At 44.9% G+C, this 17,750-nt stretch overlaps 1 protein-coding gene across 2 annotated transcripts in view; it reads left to right on the forward strand.

The window, feature by feature from the left end:
• Window positions 1-9,091: 9,091 nt before the first annotated feature.
• The window catches only part of KIF11 (kinesin family member 11), a 42,761-nt gene continuing 34,102 nt past the window's right edge, over window positions 9,092-17,750 (forward strand). The window contains exons 1-5 of one of the 2 annotated variants that reach the window (XM_076066425.1): window positions 9,092-9,259; window positions 11,213-11,302; window positions 13,427-13,562; window positions 14,010-14,107; window positions 15,139-15,217. In XM_076066425.1, coding sequence (XP_075922540.1) covers window positions 11,229-11,302; window positions 13,427-13,562; window positions 14,010-14,107; window positions 15,139-15,217 — 387 coding nt within the window. In that variant the 5' untranslated portion in view covers window positions 9,092-9,259; window positions 11,213-11,228. Of the gene's footprint in view, window positions 9,260-9,354; window positions 9,477-11,212; window positions 11,303-13,426; window positions 13,563-14,009; window positions 14,108-15,138; window positions 15,218-17,750 lie in introns of those variants that run through there. The other variant, XM_076066424.1, reaches the window with a different exon arrangement.

The following is a 17,750-nucleotide window of genomic DNA, read 5'->3' on the forward strand; positions in this document are numbered from 1 at the left end:
TTAGGTTTTTTCACATCGGTTTACTATATGATAGTCGGGTTGTTGCAGCCCCTTTGGCGTCCATGTACTAGGTGCCTCTGTAGATGTGTAGGCTTTGACTTTAACATAGCCATTTCTGTGACCAGTCACAAGCTAATCACTCAGCTATTTCAATGCTAAATTCTCCTGTTTGATTTGTACTAGGTGCCTCTGTAGACGTGTAGGCTTTGACTTTAACATAGCCATTTCTATGACCAGTCACAAGCTAATCCTCTCACACAGCTTAAAGGCCGTGATCTGAACGTGGCTCTTTCACTCCAGCGCTGTCCTACCAGACAGTCTCGTCCCTTCACCTGATGAAGGCCGCTTGTGTTGTGGCCGAAACGTCGTGAGAATATTATTGTGTTATTTTACTTTATCAATTTATTATTTTATTCTCATTCTACGTGACTTTACCGAAAGAACCAAAGAAGCTAAATTATCCTGTTTGATTTATACTAGGTGCCTCTGTGGTTGTGTAGGCTTTGACTTTAACATAGCCATTTCTGTGACCAGTCACAAGCTAATCACTCAGCTATTTCAATGCTAAATTCTCCTGTTTGATTTGTACTAGGCGCCTCTGTGGATGTGTAGGCTTTGACTTTAACATAGCTATTTCTATGACCAGTCACAAGCTAATCCCTCAGTTATTTCAATGCTAAATTATCCTGTTTGATTTATACTAGGTGCCTCTGTGGTTGTGTAGGCTTTGACGTTAACATAGCCATTTATGTGACCAGTCACAAGCTAATCACTCAGCTATTTCAATGCTAAATTCTCCTGTTTGATTTGTACTAGGCGCCTCTGTGGATGTGTAGGCTTTGACTTTAACATAGCTATTTCTATGACCAGTCACAAGCTAATCCCTCAGTTATTTCAATGCTAAATTCTCCTGTTTGATTTGTACTAGGTGCCTCTCTAGATGTGTAGGCTTTGACTTTAACATAGCCATTTCTATGACCAGTCACAAGCTAATCCTCTCACACAGCTTAAAGGCCATGATCTGAACGTGGCTCTTTCACTCCAGCGCTGTCCTACCAGACAGTCTCGTCCCTTCACCTGATGAAGGCCGCTTGTGTTGTGGCCGAAACGTCGTGAGAATATTATTGTGTTATTTTACTTTATCAATTTATTATTTTATTCTCATTCTACGTGACTTTACCGAAAGAACCAAAGAAGCTAAATTATCCTGTTTGATTTATACTAGGTGCCTCTGTGGTTGTGTAGGCTTTGACTTTAACATAGCCATTTTTGTGACCAGTCACAAGCTAATCACTCAGCTATTTCAATGCTAAATTCTCCTGTTTGATTTGTACTAGGCGCCTCTGTGGATGTGTAGGCTTTGACTTTAACATAGCTATTTCTATGACCAGTCACAAGCTAATCCCTCAGTTATTTCAATGCTAAATTATCCTGTTTGATTTATACTAGGTGCCTCTGTGGTTGTGTAGGATTTGACTTTAACATAGCCATTTCTGTGACCAGTCACAAGCTAATCACTCAGCTATTTCAATGCTAAATTCTCCTGTTTGATTTGTACTAGGCGCCTCTGTGGATGTGTAGGCTTTGACTTTAACATAGCTATTTCTATGACCAGTCACAAGCTAATCCCTCAGTTATTTCAATGCTAAATTCTCCTGTTTGATTTGTACTAGGTGCCTCTGTGCATGTATAGGCTTTGACTTTAACATAGCCATTTCTGTGACCAGTCACAAGCTAATCACTCAGCTATTTCAATGCTAAATTCTCCTGTTTGATTTGTACTAGGTGCCTCTGTGGATGTGTAGGCTTTGACTTTAACATAGCTATTTCTGTGACCAGTCACAAGCTAATCACTCAGCTATTTCAATGCTAAATTATCCTGTTTGATTTGTACTAGGTGCCTCTGTGGATGTGTAAGCTTTGACTTTAACATAGCTATTTCTATGACCAGTCACAAGCTAATCACTCAGCTATTTCAATGCTAAATTCTCCTGTTTGATATGTAAACCCCTTTGTCAAGGTGCCTCACTTCTCTAAACCAGCTTAAAAGACGCTACAAATCTTAACAACGTTCATTGAAGCTCTGTCATCCCGACAGGTCTGTTCCTTTCACCTGAAGAAGGCCACTTGTGTTGTGGCCGAAACGTCGTGAGAATTTTATTGTGTTATTTCATTGTAATAATTTATTATTTTATTCTCATTCTACGTGACTTTACCGAAAGAACCAAAGAAGATGAACCCTTGCAGTCACGAAAGCTTTAAATCGAAAGGCCAACATCTCATTAACTGTCTGGCGAATATGGTCCTTCTCCTTGGGGCTAAGCCTATATGAATTTTGGCGAATGGGAGCAGCGTTACCCATGTCAATGTGGTGCTGCATAAGGATGTGCAGCCAATGTCATATTTGCCCTGACTGGAAGAACGTAATCAATCAGGTAATGTGTTAACTGTTGTGTTAGCCGACTCTCTGTGTTGCATTGCATTACATTTCTAAGTTTACGAGGTTTAAATTTTGTTTTAAAGCTTTCGTGACTGCAGGGATTCATAGTCTTGGTTCTTTCGGTAAAGTCACGTAGAAGGAAAACAATAAAATAATAAAAATATAAAACCACACCTGATGATGATTGCTTGTGTTGCAGTCGAAACATCGTGAGAATTTTATTGTTTTATATTTTTATTATTTTATTGTTTCCCTTCTATGTGATTTTACGAGGTTTGTTTTCTCAAACTTCCAATTTCTCTCTCCCTGCCGTTTACATTTACTTTCACTGCCCCACCCCCTCTATATAATGCCTCACCACAGAGGCATTGTTCTGTGTCTCTCTCTGTGTCTCTCCCTCTGTGTGTCTCTCTCTCTGTGTCTTTCTGTGTGTCTCTCTCTGTGTCTCTGTCTCTCTCTGTGTCTATCTCCGTGTCTGTGTTTTGTCTCTCTCAAACTTCCAATTTCTATCCCCCTGCCGTTTACTATTTATTAAAACTTCCAGTTTATCAGACTTAACTTCAAATTTAGCATTCTTTCACACCTGATGATGGTTGCTTGTGTTGCAATCGAAACGTCGTGTATTCCATTATTTACTTTATTTTATTTTCCTGCATCCATCCGACACTCGCCAAGGTCCGACTTTCACGCGCTATGACATGACAAGAATTGGCGGTGTGTGAACCCAATATAATCTGAGATGAGGATGCATGAAGTGACTGTGTCGGCCGGGTGTGTGATGTGTCGCAACTTGCCTTTGGGCCCGAAGAAGCGGAGGATGGCCGTGCAGAAGATGGCGAGGGCATGAAGGGCTGTCCAGGGTCAGCGCGGCATCCTCTGGTGATGTGGCCCCACAGGCCGCACTTGAAACAAGAGACAGGGGCCCTCCTCGGTGGAGGGGAGATCCCGCCCCGGAGCTTCCGCTCCCACCGCCGCTGTCCCGCGTCGGCTCCCCCACGTGGATTCCAAGCGAGTGACACGCAGGCTTGGTGAGGATCTTGCCGCTCGGGATCGTCTTCCTCCCCCTCGAGTACAGCGCAGGTGGCCACCTCGGCCCGCCATTGCAGGTTGCAGTGGGCTTGGATGCATCGGGCGACCTTGATGCAAGTTAGGTCGTCTTTCTCCGTGGCTGGCAGAACAATGTTCATCTCTTGGGCCAGAGGTAGCAGCCTCTCCAGCACCAGAGAGTCCAGTCCCGCCTGCTCCATTTTCGGAAATGCAGCTTGTGCCAGCGAAAGTAGCGCGCTGCGGAAGGCGAGAGGCATCTCGGTCTCCCCCCGTCTTCATAACACGATCTTCTGGCGCGCGTTGGACGGCGGATCATAGCCGACATTTTTGGCGTACGCCTGTGACAGCGTCGCCCTGTCCGCAAGTGGAACGGCGTAAAACACCGCCAAGTCGTCGTCTAGGGTGGTGGGGAGAACCCGCAGAGCCTCTGCATCGGTCCAACCCGTGAGCACACAAGTAGCGGCGAAGCGGCGCTGGAAGGCTGCCCAGTCGCCACTCGTGGCTACAAACTCCTTCATGAAGGGTAGCCACTTTTTGAAGGAAGGCGCCCCCGTGAGGGGAATTGGTGCCAAATCCATTTTGGCGGGAAGCTATTCCCGCGCGACCGACAAAATGGCGGCCTTTCGCGCGGGCTGGAACTCCGCCGCTACCCGCACTTGGCCGGTGACGATGGAGAAGCTGCCCACCTGTCGCCCCTGACTCGTGGCCTCTTCCTCCGGGTTTCTTCACATCCAACTGCGCGACCAGCACCACCACAGCGGAGAGTAATTCGTGAGGCATGCCTTGCAGGCACTCTGCCTTACTCCGATCGGCGGTGGCATAGCGCCGGCGTTTTCCGTGCTCTGCTCCGCCGGGATCGCCTTGTCGGGACCGGTCTCTGGGGTCCCGGACTCCGGGGCTGTCTTGGGGATCACCCCACCTTTGTCCTCTTCGTCCGAGGACACAACGGTAGGAGCCTTTTTTCTTACAGACTTAGACATCGTCCTACAGCTGTACTTTTCCCTACTATATATAAAACAAATAAATCAATAAAAATTGTATTCTTGGTTCTTTTGGTAAAGTCACGTAGAAGGGAAATCATAAAATTATAAAAAGAAAACATAATATAATAAAAGAAAATAAAATATGATGTTTTAATTATATTATTTTATTATTTCCCTTTTACGTGACTTTACCGAAAGAACCAAGAATATGAATCCCTGCAGTCACGAAAGCTTTAAATCGGAATTTTTTAAAATAAAAATTGCTTTATCATTAGCACTTCTGGCACCAAATGTAGTGATGCACTTCACAGACATTAGATTGGAAGGCACTCTGTTTATTAAGGCCCTCACAGGCACAGGGAATAACTATATTTGGTCAGGACAGCAACAAGCTGCCTGACCAACAATGCTGAAGATGATGATGAAGATGATGACGAAGACTTGCGTAGCTCCACAGGTTTCCACTCCAACAACAACCCCGAGTCCTCCACGGGTCCCTCTTTTATTCCTCTAGTGCAGCCTCGCTCCCCCTCGGCCACGCCCCCCTTCCAGAACCTTCCAGAAGGTTATCGGGCTTCCTTTCACGTACCACCTCTGCCACCTTATCCCCGAGGCCTTTACTTCTGCCTATTCCCTGACCTGCTGGCCGACAGGGCTGCTACAGAAACAGGTCCCCTTTTTGCCAGCAACCCACGCTACCCACCATAGTGATCCATTCCATGTCACTACAAATGTATAACAAATATTTTTTTCATTTTTATCACTTTACATTCAAACTCGTGTCACTGCCACTCTCGCCCCATTCTAAAATGAGGTGCTAAAAACTACCACTCTTCACCTGTGTTCGAACTATGATTGTGATCTTCGTGCTTTGTGAAAAGGGTTCGCCCCTTAGTTAACTGAGAAGTCAATTATGTGCTCTCTCCCATGGTAGTTGCGAGGCAATGTACCGGTGGGCAATGTTGTGATCTGTTTTAAGGAAACTGATCGCCTGATTAAGCTGTTGGCAGTGAATAAGCACGTTTAACAAGCTCAATATATTAGAAAAAATATGTATTAAACTAGCTTAACTACCCGGCTTCGCCCGGGACTTGGATTGACCACGCCTGGCCGCCTTTGTCTCTCCAATGGCGATCTTCACACACACCAGTTACGCGTTTGAGGCTGAGGCTGAGTCGACCTAGGGGAGGCCCAGGACCAGTTCAAATAATTGTCACCGGTGGTGGTCGTGAGCGGGAATCGAACTTGAGTCGCCGGGGTTGTAGCTCCACTACAATGCGTTATGCTTCCACATGCGAGGGTCACGTGACATATTTGACGTCACAGCTCACTTGCCATGCAAAATAATATGCATTATTGAGCTCCCCCCCCCTAAAAAAACCCAAAAGTGTATTTTTTATAATTTTTGCATGGTGTACAGTCTGGAAAGTACCCACATAGCAAATTTCAAGTTTGTTGCATGTCGGGAAGTACACTAAACATTTTGAACAGACACACATATTCACAACTTTGCCTTATATATATGGAGATAATGTATCTATGGTAATTTAAGACAGTTTATTGACGAATGTGTTGATGTTTTCTGGTCACCCAAGTTGACTCTTGGCAGCGATTGGCTTGTGTACACAAATTATTTTTCTTGGCCTGTCTCTGATCAATGTAATCTACAATATAGGTTGTGTGCTGCATTCCTTTTTTGTGTAGTGACATCGTGGACAGCACCGTATGGGTGGCTGTGTGTAATACCAGCCCTAGCGAGGCTTGGCCAGCACTGGGATAGTGCGGGCACCACGCACAGTGTGTGGTGAGGGCTCCCCCGAGGGGGAGGGGGTGAATGTCAGTCCAGGGGCAGGGTTGCCCCGGGCCATGGCACTCTGGTTGACCCCGTAGACACGTGATCTGGGATGTCCACACAGGGGGCCCCAGGTGGGGTGACTAGTGGGTGATCACGTGTTCGGAGAAAGCTCTTGAGAAGGATCGAGAGGGAACGAGAATGTTCAAGAAGGCGGGTGGGGCCGAGGGCGGAGCGGCCCTGACCGGAGAGGGATATAAGGCGGGTCTCTGAGAGGGACCGGGGTTGCTGCATTCTACAAGCTGGAAGCTCAGCATCTACAAGCGGGAAGCTCTACATCTCAAGCTGAAGCTCTCCGTCCTACGAGGCAACTACGTGGTCGGAGACCCGAGTAAGGAATCGACCCTTCGTAGCAGTAACCCGCTGTCGTCTGGTAAAGGGGCAGTTACCCCTTTGTGTCACGGTGTTACAAATAAAATTGTTGCCTCTAAAAGGAACAATGTTTGTGACTCAGTTGAACCCACTACACTTGCAATGACCCTTGGCTAAGAGTATTGAGCGGTGGCAATTATGGGTGTGGTGGAGGAAACATTTGAACTGCCTCGCCTAGTATACAGGAGGTCGTGGGTTCGATCCCGACCTGGATGCCTGCTGTATATTTGGACTTTGTATGTTCTTCCCATGGACGCGTGGCTTTTTCTCTAGTTCCTCCGATTTTCCCCTCCACATCTAGAAACATGCGTTTAGACTGCTATAAATTTCCACGTGATGAGCCAATATGTTGAGCTATCATTTGTGGCTAGGATGTTTCTGAAAAAAGAGCTATATAGCTAAGTGTGCCTTAAATCGTAATAAAAAGTTCGTTGTAAATGCATGCTTCACACTTATGAGCTGGCGAGCAGGTTGTTACCATGTTTGGTGATATTTCTGTGAGCACTGAGATTTTGGGTGATTTCTCCATACTCTTTGGTTCTATTTGGTAAAGTCACGTAGGTAAAAAAAAACAAAAATCACGTTTCGGCCACAACACAAGCGGCCTTCATCAGGTGAAGGGAGCAGACTGACATGGCCACCTCTGTTCCCTGAGCCTCGATGTACCGATGGTTCTGGCTGTGTGATGGGATGTCTCACTGGCACGACCACCGTTGCGGTGGTTCCCTTGCGTGGACGCGCTTGCCTCACAGCGCCGTTGGCAGCGCCGCAGCTTGTGTTACACATAGACGTGACATTAACTTACTAATCCCCCTAATCTCCCTGCCTAATCTCTCCCATCAACATAGTGCTAACCTCCCATTAACACTGCTGTTGTGCGCATATGCGGGGATGATACTCTTATGTAGCGGCGGAAGCTCAGCATGCTAATCTCCCTCCCTAATCTCTCTTTCCTTAATCTCCCCCATTAACACAACTGACGTGCTTGAGTCCGGGAATGGAATTCCTTCCAGCTTAGACCCCCGCTTGCTTGCCCATCGCCACATAAATAACCTCTTGTTGTAACAGCTCTCTCGCTGGTTCAGCAGTTCCACTGCTGGATTATTTTTTCCGCCTGAGGACGACCGCTTGTGTTGCAATCGAAACGTCGTAATATATTATTTTTGATTTAAAGCTTTCGTGACTGCAGGGATTCATATTCTTGGTTCTTTCGGTAAAGTCACGTAGAAGGGAAACAATAAAATAATAAAAATATAAAACAATAAAATTCTCACCACGTTTCGACTGCAACACAAGCAATCATCATCAGGTGTGAAAACCACAGCAAGAAAATTTGGTTTTCACACCTGATGACGATTGCTTGTGTTGCAGTCGAAACGCCGTGAGAATTTCGCTTTATTTATTATTTTATTGTTTCCCTTCTAACAACTTTACCGAAAGAACCAAGACTATATATTATTTTTTGTTTTATTTTTATACCTACGTGACCTTACCGAAAGAACCAAAGAGTATGAATGTGAGTGTTGTAGTAATGTGAGTGTTGTTAGTAATGTGAGTGTTGTTAGTAATGTGAGTGTTGTAGTAATGTGAGTGTTGTTAGTAATGTGAGTGTTGTTAGTAATGTGAGTGTTGTAGTAATGTGAGTGTTGTTAGTAATGTGAGTGTTGTAGTAATGTGAGTGTTGTAGTAATGTGAGTGTTGTAGTAGTGTGAGTGTTGTAGTAATGTGGGTGTGTTGTAGTAATGTGAGTGTTGTAGTAATGTGAGTGTTGTAGTAATGTGAGTGTTGTAGTAATGTGAGTGTTGTAGTAATGTGAGTGTTGTTAGTAATGTGAGTGTTGTAGTAATGTGAGTGTTGTAGTAATGTGAGTGTTGTAGTAATGTGAGTGTTGTAGTAATGTGAGTGTTGTTAGTAATGTGAGTGTTGTAGTAATGTGAGTGTTGTTAGTAATGTGAGTGTTGTAGTAATGTGAGTGTTGTTAGTAATGTGAGTGTTGTAGTAATGTGAGTGTTGTAGTAATGTGAGTGAGTGTTGTACATTGAAGCCCTGACCGCGCACTTCTCCGCGAGCAACCCTCACTTCCGGGTTCACGCGCCGAATCAACCACGTGACAGGGGGGAATCCTCCCCGCCCCTAGCGCCCCCCCTACCCCTAGCCCCTCCCCGCCCCTGGACCCCCCGCCCCTAGCCCCTCCCCGCCCCTGGACCCCCCGCCCCTAGCCCCTCCCCGCCCCTGGACCCCCCGCCCCCAGCCCCCGGCCCCTCCTCGCTTGATCCTGCGCGGAAAAAAAAAGTCGCGCGCCTTTAAAAACCGCGTAACGTCACCCATTGACCAATCACGAGCGACCTTCCTCCCAACCGCTGCGATGGCATTGGCTAAACTTGTGCACGTGACCGTTCAAATTGTTGCCGCGTCCAACGGCTGCAGGAGTGGAGGAGGTGCGGTGCCGCGGTTCCTGCTCGCGTCGTTTCGCCGCCCGTCGCCGTCATTGCCACTGTTGCTACAGGAGAAGGATTTCTCTCGGAGCGGACGTACGCGGGGCACAGGCTGAGCAGCGGTTGAGCGGTGAGGGCACTCGGGGAGCGCGACCTCCGCTCCCGACGTTCACGGTTTCCTGAATCGTCTTTCGTTTGTCTCTCCACGCGCATCTCCACATCTGCGTCCCGTCGCTGTGATCCACCGCTTCTCAACCGGGGCTGCCACCACCTCGTAGAAGTCACCGTGCGGCCCCTATGCCGAGTGTGTGTCGCCTGCCTCTGCCGTGGCCCATGGTTCCAGTCGTGTGCGTACGTGGGGAGCCGTGGCGCATTATAGGCGTAATAGGTACTCGCTAACAGCGTTCGTCTCGGCGGTCTTTGTAGGCTTCGCGTGGGGTTTTTCGCCCTGCGGTGTCACATTGCGAGCAGCACGGAGAGGTGCGTGGAGTGTCGCTGCAAAGCAGCAGGAAGAGGGACACCACCACAGGGTATCACAAAACAAAAGGCAGCGGGGGCTTTGGCAGGACGTGTACAGTGTGTACAGTACTGTAGAAGGGATGGTGGAAGCCAAGTGAGAGAATAGACCCAAGAAGATCGGTGAGATCTCAACACTCGGAGGAGCGAGGGAGAATTTTGCAGCACAGGACCGCGAGGGGTATCGACAGTGTGCGGAGGAGGCCTTCATCCAGCAGTAGAGAGAAAATGTCTAATAACACTAACATAATATTTGTTCCTGGGTAGCAACTGTTTTTTCGTAATTGCTTATGCCTAAAAAGTATAGAAAATGGCTATTATTCCCAACAAACTTTGCTTTTGTGACCAGGACAGTGATATTTTAAAATGTACAAATTTTCAATGAGAAAACGGGTGAATTTGTGTCTATTCGTTCACATATAGTTAAAAAAAAGAATAAAAATGAACATGTATTTATACTAAAGTAATACAAAAATTACTCCAAAAGATTTAGACGTGAGTAGTTTTTCGAAATGTATGATTATACGGTAAATCACTTTAACGAATGAGCCCCCAAATTTAGTCTCCTGTCCTTGGTAGCGGCATTCAAAGTCCAGTATATCCTGGTGGAAGCGCTCGCCTTGCTCTTCCGAGTACGCTCCCATGTTCTTGAATTTATGAAGATGAGCATCAAGGATATGGACTTTGAGGGACCCACTACAGCCCATTGTGCCATGGTTCTTTACCAACCAGCTCCACATAGTTTTAGATCTTGTGATTACCCAGGAAGCCACGATCCACTGCGGCGACAAAGCCGTTCCAAGCCGCTTTCTCTTTACTAGTGAGCTTCTTGGGGAATTCATTGCACTCCAGGATCTTCTTTATCTGTGGTCTGACGAATACACCGGCTTTGACCTTTGCCTCAGAAAGCTTCGGGAAGAAGTCTTGAAGGTTCTTGAAGGCTGCCGACTCCTTATCTACAGCTCTGACAAATAGTTTAATCAGGCCCAATTTGATGTGCAGTGGTGGCATCAGCACCTTCCGGGGGTCTACCAGTAGCTCCCACTTGACGTTGTTCCTCCCCACATAGAACTCGGTCCGCTATGGTAGTGCGCCTTGGTGTCTAAATCTTTTGTAGTCATTTTTGTATTACTTTAGTATAAATATATGTTAATTTTGAGTCGTATGTTTTTTTCTGACTTTATGTGAACGAAAAGACACATTCGCCCGTTTTCTCATTGAAAATAGGAAAATTTCAAAATATTGTCCTGGTCACCAAAGTAAAGTTTGTGGGGAATAATAGACATTTTCTGTACTTTTCAGGCATAAGCAATTAGTAAATAACACTGACTACCCAGGAACTAAACAAAAAAAATGTTACACAGTGTAATGGGAGGGAGTTTATGGCTGTCTTCAAACTGCAAGTTATTCGTAATTGTAAATAGTGGTGTTTTTTTCGGTGTGCTTGAACACCACTGCCAACAGTCAATGTTTTATTTGAAAAGCGTCAATTATAAGTGAATATCCGATTTGTTATCAATGCCTCTTGATAGCATGGTTTTAATTGATATTCTAACATTTTTTGCAGGATTACATTTGCAAAGATGTCTTATGTCAGCGGAAAAAAACCTGACAAAGATGACAAAGGGAAACACATTCAGGTGTTTGTGCGATGCAGGTACGTTCAGAGCCGCAAGTGTCACATTGGATTTCTAATTTGCACATTCCTATGACTGATCATCATTTAAGACGAAACGTGTGCAAGCTATTAATAATAGGGTTTTCCCCCTTTTTTCTGGCAACAAAACTGAAACCTTTTTACAAGGATTCATGGCTGCATTAACCACAATACCTGCAGTCAAAATGCAAACAAAAAACATACTATGATTATATATGCATTGTCCTTGAAACTGATTGGTCCACACCAAGGGACGGCTTTCTTTTGAGCCTCGACCCAATTGGTGCTCGACCAGATGGTGCCAAAAGGCGTACTGAAAAAAGGGGAAAACCCCTATTATTACATTTTGGTACTGGCAAAGGAGGTCTAATGATGTGTGCAAGCTATTGCAGTTGCTTCAAATAATAAAAGCGATTTCCTTGCTATGTTTACAGCACTGAAATTTAACGACTGTATAACAATAGGATGCGTACACATCAGAATAAACAGGTCGTGTGTAATTATCCATGTTTTTCTGTACGTTTTAAGCAACAAACATTGATCATTTAAATAATCTCTATTGGTTCAGTTATCGGCATGTGGCATATGTGTGATCTTGTTAATGAGGACTTTACAGAGCCTAGATTTGTCAGTTGTAAATATGTGCTCAGGCTTATTTTGGAAAAACAACATTTTATGAGTAGATTTTACGAGCATAGTTTAGGGCAGTGTTTCTCATCTCATTACATTACATGGCAAACACACTCTTGAGCCTGCTCGATCTTTGTGGCACACAGAGCCAAAAACTCACTGTGGGTCCCGGGGGCTTGGTGGTAATGCATTGTAGCTGAGAGAGAATTCACAATCTCCTCTACACTACCGTGATCATCGAAAACAAGGAAATCAAGGGGTGCCAAAATCCATGATCAGTATTTTAACCTTATGGCGGGACCCCTGGGTCCCGAATAAACGGAAGTCAAAAATCGTAATTTATTTATTTTTGGCGACTCCATCCCACCGTGCACGTAAATGCCGCGACCCACCTGGCGTGGATCATTCTGTCGTCATGTTGTCCAAGTGCAGCGAGGATGAATGCAGAAGAGCTGATCAAGCGAATGCATTCCATGCTCTGGTATGGGCAGAATCATAAGTCTTATCCAAAGCTGCTCAAACTGCCTACACGACTTAAGTTCTTTATTTGTCATAACGGTATACATAATACGGTGAAACTGCTCTCTTATCTTCATTATTATTTGTGACCTACCAATGTCTGCAGCCAGGATCATTCGATGACAATCCTATTACCTGCAGATATTTAACAGATGAGATGCGTTGAACTGTTAATTCCTCCTGTTTGATAATACTCTGCTTGTCCGTATGCATCTGTGCAGATAGGTGTTTTTTTGTGGTTAAGCCATAGTCCCAACATACCGCTCGTATCAATGCGGATAAGAGGACCGGCGACCCACTACTCTGTAGAGTAACATTGGTATAAACGCTTGTTACAATATGAACAGTGCATTGAAAACGTGTACTATTTCATGTACTGTTTACAAAGTGTGTTTACAAATCCACACTGAGAAACACGATGATTGACAGGGGTGTAAATAATTTTTCCGATAGTGTATTTAAATAGAGGTACTGCAGGTAAGTAGTATTCATTTTTAAAGGCTTAGTTTAACAACACTTGCCACCATCCTTCAAACCCATTGGTTAAAAAGAGCAAAGTTTGTGTTTACATTATAATATAATGTTTATGCGAGAGCCAGGGGCTTATGGGACCCCGGGGTCCCGCCATAAGGTTAATTTGCTGAACTGCGTGAGTGTCTGCATGTCTTTGTGTATCTCTTTACCACCGTGTCTCTGTGTCTTTGTGTGGCCGCGTTCCTGTGTATCCTTGTCTATTCGCCCAACTGTGCATGCGCGATCTTGGGGGTTGAAAGGGCTGGGGGTGGGGGCTGATGGGCCCGTCTGCTGCCGTCCTGCCTTGTGATCAATGCAGCGGGGATGTGCGGGTTCGGGGCTTGCGAAACACCGTGGCACGCCTGGGACTTTGCTGCGGCACACTGATTGCCAGGCACTGGTTTTTGGGGATACAGGATTATGACTAATTGTCTCACTTTGTAACTTCATTTGTTTCTTTAGGCCACTGAATGGAATTGAGAGGAAAGCGAATTCGTATTCTATTGTGGAATGTGATCAAGCCAGGAAAGAATTGTCTGTAAAGTTGAATGTCCCACTTGGAGAAAAGTCTTCAAAGAAGACCTATACGTATGACATGGTATGGTTCTCGCCCAGGATTAATGTCCCATCAGTACAGCATCATCATCTCCACACTAGCACTCTCGTCGACTTATAGATGCTATTTGTGGGGATGTTTTTTTAATACACGACGTGCAGGACAAATTCAACACCTGAGTTGCACCTCGTTTTATTTATAGCTGAGTAAGTTGGACAAATGTCACATGAATAAAGTTAAACTGAGCATTCTTTTAAATTAAGGGACCTTTTAAAGTGAATCATTAATGACATGATGTTGTATTCTTGGTTCTTTCGGTAAAGTCACTTTACCGAAAGAACCAAGAATATGAATATGAATCTCTGCAGTCACGAAAGCTTTAAATCAAAAGACATGATGTTGGTTTTCTTCTGGGGCTGATATACAAACATTTTAAATGAGGTTTTAAAAATGATTTATCTCTGTTACAATACCATTGTTTATTTACAGGTCTTTGGTCCTGCAGCAAAACAAATAGAAATTTACAAGAGTGTGGTTTATCCAATTTTGGATGAAGTTATCTTAGGTTACAACTGCACAGTATTTGCGTAAGTACACATAATGTGAATTCTATCCTTGCTCGCTAATAAAATATACTGCATAAATTATTGCTCACCTAGAAGTTGTGGAAAAATGTTTTTTTATGAAAAGTATTCTGAGTTTAGACTATACAGTCCTCTTCACATCTCGACAGGCAATATGAGAGCCTGCCGAGATGTGAATCCTGATGTTAATTGCGGTGTCTGGTTTGTGAGAAATCAAACCTGAAGTCAGATTTCCCATCTGCGATCTACCCATTCAGTATACCGTGGGTCGAGCGTGGGATGCAATATAATCCATAAAATGAAATTTAAATATCAATCTGTGTTGCTGTTAGGGATTGAACCTATATAAATTCGGCCACATCAGGGTTGCCTGAAACCTGTCAATAAAAATTGAGCGCTCAATAAATAAGCCATTCTGGCCAATGTGTTGCACGCCACCCACATACATCACTTCTCCATGATCTCATCTTGTAACGTAATGTGCCATGACTAAATAAATTCTGGAAAGTGTTACAGATTCCATGCATGCTGTACACGATTTTTTTTATATTTTCATTCTGAAAGTGGACAATAAACGACCTGTTAGGCACTGGTGTTTGTGATCATGAGTTGTATAGGCTGCATGCCTGTTGGGTGGTTTCTTCTTTGGCCATGCTTTAAAATAAGGACACTTGCCAAGTGAATAAAACCCAGTTGGTTTTAATTTTTAATGTGAAGCCCACCGTTTTAGAGACGACACTTTCAGAGTGACAAGGATGCTATATGACTAGTTTTTAGATTTCTACGGTTCATATCATAGGGGTACATTTCAACACTTGGACACCCCCCCTGTTTGTCTGGGATGGCACGACATCACTTCTGCCTACTCTCCAGCAAGTACGTTCCACAATGTGTATTTGAGATATTAGATCTTACGGAACAAAGCAAGTGCAGTGCATTCTTTGTTTTGACAACTTGCTGTAAATCAAGGCTGCTGTGTTTTGTATTAAGGTTTGCTTCATACATGCTTTAGTTTTGTTTTCTGTGTTTTAAAGTTATGGACAGACTGGTACAGGGAAAACCTTCACGATGGAAGGGGAAAGGTCACCAAATGACGAATTCACCTGGGAAGAGGTAATCTAAGAATATATTTTACATTAAAAAGTATATATATATTGCTTCATGCATTTTGCATCTGAAAACTGCTGGCTTTATAACGTGGGTGTGCACATAAAACCAGATGGGCAGAAGGCAGCCATAACTGGTGCCAACAATTGCCCAAGCTATGTGGTCCTATATTGGGATGTTTGGTCAACTGCTATGTGCTTTGACAACCAGTAATAACTATAGGTGGGATATTACTTTGGACATTAAGAATAATTTTCTGCATAGTATGAACCAAAAAAAATGGCTTTGTCTTTTAAATTAAGAATTGCAAACTTGGATTCATTATTGGTGGAAATGAAGGGATGAGAGAACTAGACAGGATGCCAGTTTTTTGCATTTGTGGGTTGATGCATTTACATGTGTTCCTTGCGGCTTTGTATCTGGAAAGAGCTGAGAGTCAGTAGCACTATCTCTTATAAGCTGTCCTTAGATGAAGCTACCATTTGGAAATGAGGGATCAACCAGCGTGGATCAAACATTTTACCAAAAATTCTGAAATTAAGAATAAAAGTTGACATGGCCCACTAGGTTATGGGTAACAACCAAGATGCATACCGATGCATAATTTGTTTAAAAGCTTGTGGGCTCGGGGAATAAAAGTCATACTATGTCAATCAGTATTGTGGTAATGCCAAAGAATGCATGTGAAGTAACTGACTCGGAAACACTAAGAGTATGAGGCACTCTATTTATTAACAGCCTTAATAGTTCACACAAAGTAACTACAGCTCCCAGTCAGGACAGCTGGCAGACTGCCTGACTGACGACGCCTGAGAAGGTGAAGACGTAGACGGCGGCGAAGACTCCAGTAGCACGACGGGATCCCACTCCTAGCGACAGCCCCGAGCTCCCACTCGGGGTCCCCTTTTATCATCCCAGCGTGGCCTCGCTCCTTCCCTGCCACGCCCCTCCCCTCTAGAACCGACTAGCAGGTTCTTGGGCTTCCCTCACGTGCCCTTTCTGCAACCTTTCCCCTACATCCCTCTCTCTGGTCTATCACATGAGCTGCTGTCAGGGCTGCTGCAACGGTAGATCCCCTTCTCTGCCAGCAACAAGCGCTATGCTGCTAAGTGTCCGATTCTATGTCACGACACATGTATCCATGTAAAGTTTGTTTAAGGGTATAGAAGTGATTTACAGGCATTAGACGTGGTCCTTTGTGCCAATTGATGCAGCAACATTACCTGGATGGAGTTGTGTCAAATGTCAGGAACAGATCTAAGGTTAATGGGCAATCCCAGAGAGAATCTGGTATGTTTAACACGTAGGCTTTCGCGACCATGAATAGAATCTGGTATGCGAGTAGAATAGTTAAATTGTTGACTAAGAGTCTTCTTAATTGTAAAAAAAATCACTTATTACACCTGTGTCGTGACAGACTGGAGAGACACTATATTAGGAGGCACTCTGTTTATTGATAGCCTTCGTCGGCGCTGAGAATACTTATAGTAAGGTTAGGACACCAACGGCTGCTTGACCCACAATGCTGAGACTAGGGTAAGACGATGTTGTTGATGACGAAGACTTGACGGGCTCCAGGGGTCCACTCCAACAAACGCCTCTGAGTCCTCCTTATATCCCCCCAGCGCAGCCTTGCACCCCCTTGGCTACGCCCCCCTTCTAGAACCCCTAGAAGGTTCCCGGGCTTCTCCCGTACCCCCTCTGTCCCCTTCTCCCCACATCCCTTCCTCCCGCCTACCCCCTCACCTCTGGCGGACAGGGTTGCCATGGCAGCTGAGCTCCTTTTTGCCAGAAGCCAGCGCTACATGCCGTAGTTACCTATTCCTTATCACTACACCTGCATGAAAATATAATTCAGTGCCAGTCACTGTAGTTCTGATTATGCTTAAGCGAGTCATATATCCAGCTAATATACTAATTTGTCAGCTTTAATTGTACTTGTGTAGAGGTGTTAACTACTCACTGTTCGGTAACCTGCATTGCCACTAGGTATCAAAGGGGCAGTGCAGCGTTACCTCTGTGTGAATAACGGTTGGGGTCAGACGAGGTGAAGTGGATTGTAGCCACAGTTTGGTAAGAACCAATCAGACAGTTCCACGTGGGAATGTGGGATTGGTTAGATCTTGCCACAAACGGGTATAAGAAGGGTGAGCGCGCAGAGTGCAGGGAGTTCTCTCTCTACACGAAGACCGAAGCCCGGGCTGAAGATTGCCAGGACCCTGGACCCAGCCTTCCAGCCCTTCTGAGGGCTAAGGCTCGGCGTGTCCAGTGGTCAAGACCCACCGGGCCAGCGGTGGGTCAGCCTCAGGTCTTCGCTCATTTACCAGCTTCACATTCCCTATTGCCGTACAAAAAACAGAGGAAGGGCCTTTGCTATTGATGCCCCCAGGGTCTGGAATGCTATTACCAATAAACTGCAACTTGAATCACTACCTATGAGATCTTCACTCAAAACTGCTCTAGAGGAGTTGTACAACCCTAGCTGCCACTGCTATTCAGTGGCCTAAAATATGGCTCTAGGGTTTGGTGTTACATGTTA

The sequence above is a fragment of the Petromyzon marinus genome, chromosome 11 (genome assembly GCF_048934315.1).
Source record: "Petromyzon marinus isolate PM22_M1 ecotype Great Lakes invasive population chromosome 11, UKy_Petmar_22M1.pri1.0, whole genome shotgun sequence".
Taxonomy (NCBI): domain Eukaryota; kingdom Metazoa; phylum Chordata; class Hyperoartia; order Petromyzontiformes; family Petromyzontidae; genus Petromyzon; species Petromyzon marinus.